Source organism: Gossypium raimondii, chromosome 13, assembly GCF_025698545.1.
Source record: "Gossypium raimondii isolate GPD5lz chromosome 13, ASM2569854v1, whole genome shotgun sequence".
Taxonomy (NCBI): Eukaryota; Viridiplantae; Streptophyta; class Magnoliopsida; order Malvales; family Malvaceae; genus Gossypium; species Gossypium raimondii.
Genome location: NC_068577.1, coordinates 11,638,568 through 11,649,418, shown reverse-complemented (window position 1 = coordinate 11,649,418; position 10,851 = coordinate 11,638,568). Strand labels below are relative to the sequence as shown.

Below are 10,851 nucleotides of genomic sequence, written 5' to 3'. Positions count from 1 at the left end.
TCTTTTTTTTTTTTCATGAACATGCATGCACGTGTATAAAAATTTTGTTGCAATTATTTAAACTAAATTTCATGATATTCTTTTTATTGCTAATTAGTTTTTAAAAGAAAATAATAATAATAATATCAGCTAGCCCAATGGCATAGTCATCATACATCCATATCTCTCTCTCACAGAATTGATATATATATATATATAAGCCATCCATTTCAGAAAAATCTCTGCATCACCTCCCAGTTCAAGAAACTTTTTTGTTTTTCTTTTATAAACTGAATTATCAAACCTCTCTTTTGCTTTTTCTTTCATTAAACTCTGTGTCTACTCTCAGGATTTTCTGCATATTGTTGTTCCTTGAAGAACATCATGCCATGGCAGTCAAGCATGAAAATATATATTTTTCTCAATATTGTTTGAATTAAGATCATCATTATTAAGACATGTCTTGCAATGGGATGGCTTTTTTTCCAGCCAATTTCATGCTCCAAACTCCTCATGAAGAAGATCATCATCATCATCAACCCCCAACTTCCATCAATCAAATGCTTCCTTCATGCACACCCCAAGACTTTCACGGTATATATATCAATCTGAATCTTTAGGGTTTATATATGTAAAATCTATGATGGAATTGATTTCTTATATATATAGGTGTTGCATCATTTCTGGGGAAGAGATCAATATCATTTTCTGGTATAGATCATGTATGTGAAGAAGGAAATGGGGAGGATGATTTATCAGATGATGGTTCACAGGCAGGAGAGAAGAAGAGGAGGCTGAACATGGAACAAGTGAAGACCCTTGAGAAGAACTTTGAGTTGGGGAACAAGCTTGAACCTGAGAGAAAAATGCAGCTGGCTAGAGATCTTGGGTTGCAACCAAGGCAGATTGCTATTTGGTTCCAAAACAGAAGAGCAAGGTGGAAAACCAAGCAACTTGAGAAAGACTATGATCTCCTTAAAAAACAGTATGAAGCTATCAAAGCTGATAATGATGCACTCCAAGCTCAGAACCAAAAGCTTCATGCTGAGGTAAGCATATATATGTGTGTGTGTGTTGAATAATTGAGCTTTTTGAAGATTATTATGATCCATTTCTTCATGCTTTATTGACTTACCATGATTTTCAGAACCTTATTTCTGCCACATGATTTTACTTTTTTAATTGATTGATGGTCTAATTCTGTTTTTAGCCTCGGATTCAATCTTTCTACTTTAATTTAGTATAATTTGTCATTTATTTTATAATGATATTTGTAGGTTCAAATTAATAACACCATTAATTGTTATCGTTAAAATTCTATCACAAGGATCATGCAAAATTTAATCATCCGTATTCAACCAATAATAAATTTAAATGTCAATTGAATACTTAAACTATTTTAAAAAATTATTTTATCAAGTTACAAATAGCAATTAACGGTGTTTTCCATTTAGACCTACTAATGATATTATTAAAGAAAATAAATAAATTATACCGAATTAAAGTAAAATGATTAAATCACAAATTTTAGCCAGATTAAAACCATAGACTTCAAATTAATAGGGGTAATCATGAGTGATAACTTATGGAATGCAATGAATGAGAGATCTTTTCTTGCAAGTTAGAACAAGGATCTCATTGTCTTAGTATGAAATTATGGATTAAACCTCTTCAAAACTATTGAGTTATTTAGTAGTTTGTGCAACAACATGCATATAAACTTCATCTTTAACTGCAAGATTTAATTTGCGGGTGCAGATATTGGCACTGAAAGGCAAAGAACCAACGGAATCCATCAACCTCAACAAGGAAACGGAAGGTTCATGTAGTAACAGAAGTGAAAACAGCTCGGATGTGAAGCTGGGTATGTCAAGGACACCAACAGTCATTGACAGCCATCCGACAAGCTGCAGAACCCTTTTCCCAACATCCATTAGGCCAACTACTGCAGTCGCACAGCTGTTTCAAACCTCATCATCAAGGCCTGATAATCACCTTCAATGCCAAAAGATGGATCAAATTGTTAAAGAAGAAGGCCTGGGTAACATGTTCTGCAACATCGAGGATCAAACCGGGTTTTGGCCGTGGCTCGAACAACACCATTTCAATTGATGATTTGGAATGTTTGAAAAAGTACTCGTCGATCAAAGTGTCATCCCAATTACAGAAAAACATAACATGGTTTATTTATTTATGTTATACATAATGATTATGATATGTATCCAAGGTTTTGGTAACTAGAGAGAGAGTGATGTATAAAAGTAGAAATCATATCAAGTGAAAATTTTTTTTATGAACAACAGGGCCCTGAAGTGATGATTATGGAGAAATATTTTGCGTGTGTGTATGTATAGGCTTAGAGCATAGAGATGTTTGCTAGGTTGAATCATGCAAGAAGAATTTCCAAGTGAAATTATATAAGTTTAAGTTGGCAATGATGACTACTTGGTTTGCAGCAGCTCTACCTAGCATGGACCATGAAGAAAAAGAGGGATTATAATGATATATATCCTGATAATCATCAAAACCCAATGGTGAATATTTATTAATATATATATAAATTAGGGTTCTAATCTTGGTCGCAATTAATGGTTAATTAGTAAATACCACGATCAGCTTTCTATTAAACTAATGGTATATACCCTCATCTAAATTATTTCTATAAAGAATACCTTTTTTTCTTTTTGTGGGGGTAAAAAATGGAAAAGAAAGGGATCCAATTTCAACACACATTCCAAAAGAAGAAGAAGACAAGCAGATGAAGAACAGAAGAAAACAAGAAGAGTAGGAAACGGTCGTTCTCGTGAAGGGGACGTTGGCTGCCAATCTCACAAACAAAGGAATTATGCAGGACATCCAAAACCCTATTTTATCCACCACTATCCTCACTGCCAGTTCCTGCTCTCCCCTTTTTGGACTCTTTGATTGCACCAAAATTGTACATACATACACAGATCTTTATACATATATATCATGTGAGCCACTGTCACCCACTCCCTATCATCCAACACAGTCCTCCTTTTTACCCACCACTCTCTTTGTTTCTACTCTTTTTACACTGTATTTGGTAACTAGTTATATTATTAAAGAACAAAATTAATATGTAGTTTCGTTTAGAAGGTTGAAATTAGTAAATAAATAAATAATCACAAACTTTGTTTTGTTAAGCTATACAAAGTTAAGGAGATGATTGATTTGTTAGGCAAAACTATTTTTTATTCAATGTTGCTGATATTTGATAGAGGTATTATTGTAATAAATGTTTTGTAAATATGTGATAGATAGCAACTGTAAGACATAATTCTAAATAAGGAATTAGATAAAACCATACAAAGTCTTTGAAGAGTTTGAGTCATATGGGGACTCTTCTATTCCAAGTTCATCAACTGGGATTTTTTCAAAATTCAAAATTCAAAATGATTGGATAAGTTTTGAGTATTTATATCAATTCACTTTGGGAACATTTTGTGGGTAAAATTGCCTATCATTTGGGGAGAGTGAGTGCAAACAATTGTACATTGTGAGATTGCTTTTACCTTGAGTCTACTTTGATAAATATTTAGTGGATTCAGTTTTTGAGTTAGGCAGAGCAAACGAGACACCAAGAAGCAAATCGACCTCTCATCTGTGGCCTGGGTTAGGCGGAGATGAAGGAAGGCAGGTCTTGAGATGAATATGCTTAAAAGCATAAAAACAATGGAAATCAAAGTAGGCAAACAAAAACCAATGAGATTTCTAGAGAGGAGAGAATTAGTAGTTGAAAATGTTTATTTTAAAGTAATGTGTTTATATGTTCTTAACTACACTGAGCAAACAAGGTTTAAGGTAATCATCCCACATCGAGAATACAACGACGTAATAAGCTATAAAACATGTGTAGATACCCTTCATCCATCCTCAATCTTTTAAGGCATTTCAAGTTTTAAGTTTAAAGCTTTTAACTTGTTGGAAGAGAAAAACTTTTGACATTTAAATTTACATTGTTACAAAAAAATAAAAAAAAATAAAAAAATCAACCTGCATAATAGTTTTGGTAGCCAAAATTATATTTTTGATATTTAAATTATTTCTCTTTTCTCATCTTGTTACGTGTTTTTTCCCATATTGATATCTCCTTCCGCCAATTATTAATTAATGATGGTCCACGATGATGTGGCTTTAATTACTAAAATATATTTACATAATTAAATTAATATATAATTAAAAACGACTTCTTAATTCTCAAAAACTCGTTTGTATGCTTTACTAGTGGAGGTATAACAGCCACTTTAATTATGGTGATTTTGTATTTTGCTTTTGTTGAGGGAGAATGGGAAAACTCTCTTAAAATAGATTATTTTATATGAAAAAAAGGGAAATTTACACATAAAAGCCCTATTTTTTTTAAAATTTACTGAAATGGGCCCGGTAAATAATTATTTACTGGAATGGACCCATTTCCTCGAAAGCACGTCCACGTCAGTGCGATGTCAGGGTACGTGACAGGAAAACGCGTCCCTGAGGGAGCGTTTTGCCAGTTTCTAGGTTTTAAGGTTTAGGATTTTAGGGTTTAGGGTTAAAGATTAAATAAATAAGGGATTAGAGTTTAGGGTAGAGGTGTTCATGGGCCGGCCGAACCAGGCCCAAATTTTTTTTTGGCCTGGGGCCGGCCCGGCTCGAAATATGGGCCTAAAATTTTGTCCAAGCCCAACGCGGGAAAAATTTTCTAACCCCGAGCTTGGCCCGCCCCGACCCATTATTTAATAAACACCAAAAAATTTATTTTAAATATAAAAAGAATAAAAAAGTATTTTAAAAATATTTTAAAATTAAAGAATAAAAAATATTTATTTATTATATATTCGGGCCGGGCCGTGCCGGGCTCGAGCCAAAAAAGTGGTGCCCGAGGCCTGGCCCGTTTTCTAAACGGGCCTCGCTTTTTTTCCCAAACCCATATTTCGGGCCTATATTTTTACCCGAACCCTCCCATGTTTTTTGCCCGGCCCATGAACACCTCTAGTTTAGGGTTTGTCAATTAAATTATTTATAAATTTTTCATAATTGGATTAGTTTTCGTGTTTATTATTTTTTAAGAAAAAGTCAATTAAATTAAGGTTTAGGATTACTTGAGTAATTTAATTAAAAAAATTTTAAAAATCAAATTAGGGTTAGGGTTAGGGTTTAGGGTGTTTTTAAGTTAAGAAAAACATTACCAACAATCAAAAAATAGCCATTGCACTGTTCATGCGCGGGGAAAACGCGTCCCAAGGGCTGCGCTAACGTGGCAGGAAAACGCGTCCACGTAAGCGTGCTTTATGTCCACGTCAACAAATCGCGCCCTTGAGGATGCATTTTCCTGTCACATACCCTGACATCGCGCTGACGTGAACGCGTTTTCTCGGTATGTACCCATTCCGGTAAATAATTATTTATCGGGCCCATTTCGATAAATTTTAAAAAAAAATAGGATTTTTTTTTTTTGTAATTTGCCCGAAACAAACAAACAAACTTGCAGCTTGAAATAAAGGAAGCAGAAAGCCAGAAGGCCATCATTGCAAATCAGTCTCAGATAAATATAATCCAACCTTCTGCTTCTGGTGCCAATACTGAGCCCACTTTCCTTTGTTTCATGTATGGCCCATTTTCATTTCACCATTTTTCTAATCCTTCTTTTCATATCTATTTTTTAAAGTTTTACGAAAAATCGAAATATAATCGAAGTTTATTGGTAAAATAAGTTCTAGAATTTTTTTTAAATTAATTAAGTCCCTTCGAACTTTTTGCACATAATTGAGCCTCTGAATTAACAAAATTAGAAAAATAGGCCCTTTAACTAATGTTGACCATTAATATTTAATAGTAATGCTGACGTGATCGTTAACAAACGACCAAGTTAGCGTTAATTTCTATCGTGACAGTGCCACATCAACAAAAATTAAAAATTAAAAAAATTAAAATTATTTAAAAAAATATACAATGAATCTCGACAAATTATTGTTCGGGTTCATTTGAATTCATTCTAGAACTAAAAAAAACATAAAATAATTATAAAAGTCATTAATATTTATTTATATTTATAAAATTATTAGAAATTAATTAAAACCATAAAAATTATAAAATTATTTTCCTCATTTTAATTAAATTATTTGGCTAATATAACTTGTGTTAATTGAAAATGAGAGGCAAAACAAAACATGTTAACCAGTTGTTGAAGTTCATTTTTGAGTTAAAATATAAATATAATATTTTATAAATTTTATAAATTTTATTGTTTTAATTAATTTCTAATAATTTTATAATGTTTAATTATTTTTATAATTTTTATATTTTATAATTCTAGAATAGAATGTATATGGACACATGGGTGTTCAAGTCAAATAAACTTGGACAACCATTTGTCCAGATCCATTGTGTACTTATTTCTAAAATGAATTTAAATAATTTTTTTATTTTTTTGAAATTTTATTTTATTTTTGATGTGGGCTAATGGTCAGAGGTGTAACCGGGGGGGGGGGGAGACAAATGCCTCAAAGCAATTTTTTTTACCCAAATAGTTTTTTAAAAAATATATTTTTTAGTGAGTAAACATTTTTCAAACGATCTAAAACTACATAGTTATTCTTGGCACTCTTTTCAAATGTTAAAAAATATTTTTTAGGAAAAAGTGATCGAAAAAGTGAAAAAAAATAGAAAAAATAAAGGAAAAATAAAGGGAAAAAAATGTGGGTTGAATTTTGTGCTAAAACTTTCTAGATCATATTTAAATTATTTGAGGAGGCTCCAGTTTAAATTTTCAGATTTTTGAAAATCAGGAACACCTCGAACGAAGTTTGTCAAGTTTCTCCACAATTTTTTAGGCTTTCAAGTTTCAACAATTTTCATTAACTCTTAGCCTTAGGTTTTCATTTGTTTTTGCTTTTAATTTTCCTTTATGCGTTCTAACACTTTATTGTTTCTTGTGTTTGTAGGTTAAAGCACATTGCACATTCCTTCCTCCATGTAACACAATTATTTAGTGTCTAGCCAATTTTGGACTTCTAGTGCCATTAGGTTTACTTTGCTAGTTCGATTTTAATGCATTCTGATTAGTTGATATAAACACTTGTAAAAGACTCACAAGATTAATTCTTACCTCATTGAGAATTTGATTTTTATTTCTGAGTGCATAACAATGACGCTTGCCTAAATTTTCTTTTATGAAGTGTTGTGTTCTTTTTAGGCTTTCGTAACGATTCGCGATACTATGATCGAAAAGTTGCAAAAGGATCAAGAGGTTCGGGATGCTCAAGATCAACAACGAGACACTATTCTAGACACGACCAACAAAAATTTGGAACGTCTAAATACCAAAACCATCCCTCTCCCTCAAGTGGATCGTCAACCTCCTCTTCCAACTAAGGTTTTTGTCTTACTCAAATCAGGTGTAGAATCTAAACCTAAATATCTGTGTATAATTAATAGATATTATGGATTAAAGAACTAGTATAGGTGAACCTAGGAGAAACTCAGTATGTGCAAACCAATGTGTGAGGCCATGAGCGAGCTTTTGTACGTGAGCCCTTAGTGCGAACCTCTAGGAGAACCCCCTATGGTGCGTGCCCTTATATGCGAACTTGTATGTGCGAGCTCCTAGCATGTATGAACCTCTAAATAGGCAAACCCAATGCATGTAAACCCCTATATGCGAACCCTCTTATATGTGACCCCTATGCATGCAAACCTCCTACTGTGACCCCACATGCATAAACATATAAGATTACTTAAGCAAACTCTTAGTAAATCTATGAAAACCCTATATGAAAAACATACAAACCCCTAGGTTATTATGCATGAACCCTAAACTATTGTATATGCAAGTCAATATATGCGAATCAATATATCCGAGTCAACACCTACGAGTCAATATATGTGAGTCAATATAAGCGAATCAATACATGCGAGTTAAAAATCACATGCGAACCATTGTTTGCGCGAGTCAAATATATGTTATTATATGCCAGTCATAATATTATAGGCAAGTTAACCTATATGATCATTACATGCGAACCCCTAGATGTGACCACTGCTTGTACGAACCTATGTGCGACCCCCTTAGGTGCGAGCCCTACCTGTGCGAGCCTATATACCATGCGAACCCTAGGTCTATGTGAGCCTATATGTTATGCGAACCCTAAGTCTATGCGAGCCTACATATTATGCAAACCCTAGGTTTATGCGAGCCAATATGTCATGCGGATCCTAGGTAGTATGCAAGCATGTATACTAAGTGAACCCTAGGAAAAATGCAAACCCATGTGTTAATACTATGTGAACATTATGTGTCAATAGTATGCGAACCCTATGTGACAATAACATGCAAAACCTAGATGCAAACCCTCACTTGTAAGCTTTACATGCGAACTTGTATATGTGTTAGATAACTATACTTGTTAAAATCACATGAAAATCATGTACTTGTGATATTATTTTCTTTTAATCACACAAATTATATGCTATGTGAAATTGATATGCATGAACACATGCCATTATATGCTAGTATGAAATATTGAATAAAACATCGATTGATGATAAAAAGCATTACATGCTAAGCATTATATATTCATAAGTACATGAAAATGAGTAAAGAGGATGGAGGAGTTCCGTAGGAGATAATGGCAATTTAAGTCCACATCGAAAGACAGTACTGCATGAAGTTGGCGACAATGTCATCAAAATCGGATAAACCAGAATGATAGTTTAAAAAGCCATAAAAAACTGGGCATCCGGGATGGTAAGTTATTCTAGCAAAATTCTTCCTCACAGATGACAAGTGAACTACCATCAAATCGAAAATCAAATTCGGGATGGTCAATTACTGTCATGTGTTTTGGAGTGTCAAGCTATGCTCAAAGGCAGATAGGATGGGCGGATGGGATCTTAATCCATAAATTGCATTGCATCACATATAAATTGATTATACTTTTATTATATGTAACATGAAGAATGATTAGTTCATTACTATGTTGTAAATTGTATGCTTTACCGTTTTACAATTATATATAATGATTTATAAATTAGACTCACACTGAGTTGTTGTAAACTCATTCCCCATTTTTTTACTTCTCAGGTAACACAGAAAACTAGGACTTGGAATAGCATCGATTTTATTATTTTATTATTTAAAAGTTTTCACTTATAATTTATTTTTGGGATTGTAATTATTAATTTCTTGCTTTTATAACTTAATTTTGGATTGATTAGTTTATTTATTTTAAAGCATGACACTTCGTTAATACTCTTATATTTGTATGCTTTTGATTTAGAAAACCCTTACTTTAAATGTTTTTCACTACTTTGCAAAATACTTAAAGTTTTGATAAAGGTTTTTCTTAAATACCTAAAAATCGCTTTCTTGAAACGTCAGATTAATGATGTTGTAATCGAATTATTGGGTAAAGCCAATTTAAATTTATGAATGTTTTTCATAAAAATAAAAGAGTGTTTTCCATATAAATCAACGCTTCAAAAAGAATGGCTTTACAGGATCACCTCGTTTCTCGAATGTAACGCCTTCGACTTAGCCGAAACTCTTACGTTGGGTCGAGGGTGTTACACTAAGGGAGTAGGCACTCTTTCAAGCATTGTGTGAAACAAAAAAACAAGCAAGGGATACAAGGCTTGTTTACGCAGTTCAGTTTCCCCACGTTTGCAAAGCCTAGTTTAATTAAAAATATTCACTATCTTCAACACTTAGAACAAGTGATCCTAATCTATCATACACCCGTGACTATCTCCTCACTTTTGCACCTTAAAGAATGATACTCTCATCACTAAATTCAATAAGTAAAACCGGAACACAAAAGGTTTCACTATTAATATGCACTCATAAAATAAAGTTTCGCACAATGACAAACTAAATGTTCAATCTCTTAGTACAATAACCTATACAATTCTTTCAATTATATAGAATATTCTGAAACTTGCTAACATAATAATATCTATATCAATCCCTATCAAATAGTCACATTATAAGTTGGATACAATATAATATTAGTGAACAAGTTAAACGTGGACTCTTGAAAGCTAATAATACAACATTCTAATTCAATCTAAGACAAGATTCAAGGGATTAGATAGGGGTGATTCGATCTGATCCTTCAAATATGTTTCCCCATGTAACACCCCTGTAATACCCATTTTTGCCCGGCCCATAAACCAATCATAAAACCAATAAAAAATAGTCCAATTACAATGGCCAAATTCGGATTGAAGCCCAATCACTAAATCCAATTACAATACCCACATAACCTAATATCCAGAAAACCCAATCAGCCCAAGTCACTTAACCCTAACCCAGCACAAAATATTTTTCAACCAACAGAAACCCTAGCATCAGCCCTCCTTCTAGCGCCGCAGCCACCAGGGCCTCCCCCGCGCTTGATGCACCTCTGCGCGCGTGCATCTCCTACAGCTAGCCATACCTGCACACAAACAAACAGCAGAGAGCAAAGAAACAAAAAGGACGCAGCAAAAAAGAAGGATAACAGAATAGATTTTAATATTTTTCTTTTTCGGTTATTTAGGCTATATAAAAGCCAAACAGAAATTTGTAAGGGGAGGACTCACGGCTACTGTATAAAAAAAACGAAATCAATACAAAAAAGGTTTCTTTTTTTTCATTCTGTTTCCGATTACTTTTCTTTATTCTGTTTTGTTATTAATCATATATATAAGTATATATATAGAATAAAGAAGAAAAAAAGGGGAGATTAGAACTTACCTTCGTGCAAGCACCGTCGAAGCCTCGTTTACTCCATCCAAATCTGAGTCTGATGAGGTTTCGGGTTTGGAAGCGGCGGAGGAGGGTGAGAAGATTTAGGTTGTGTTTTCTGATGGTTTAATGGGGAGTGGAAA

The 10,851-nt window shown here is 33.3% G+C and overlaps 1 protein-coding gene across 1 annotated transcript; it reads left to right on the top strand.

The window, feature by feature from the left end:
* The first annotated feature begins 209 nt into the window (after positions 1-209).
* Positions 210-2,417, top strand: LOC105783614 (homeobox-leucine zipper protein ATHB-13). The gene is made up of 3 exons (XM_012609177.2): positions 210-573; positions 649-1,028; positions 1,738-2,417. Exons 1-3 carry the CDS (start codon positions 438-440, stop codon positions 2,089-2,091), a joined length of 870 nt encoding a protein of 289 aa, XP_012464631.1. The 5' UTR covers positions 210-437; the 3' UTR covers positions 2,092-2,417.
* Positions 2,418-10,851: the final 8,434 nt, after the last annotated feature.

What these genes read in the sequence shown, in the direction of transcription:
- LOC105783614 (XM_012609177.2), top strand. Translation starts at nt 438, where the DNA reads ATGTCTTGCAATGGGATGGCTTTTTTTCCAGCCAATTTCATGCTCCAA. An exon ending in CACACCCCAAGACTTTCACG is followed by an intron (nt 574 to 648) that starts GTATATATATCA and finishes TTATATATATAG; the next exon opens with GTGTTGCATCATTTCTGGGG. An exon ending in ACCAAAAGCTTCATGCTGAG is followed by an intron (nt 1,029 to 1,737) that starts GTAAGCATATAT and finishes TTGCGGGTGCAG; the next exon opens with ATATTGGCACTGAAAGGCAA.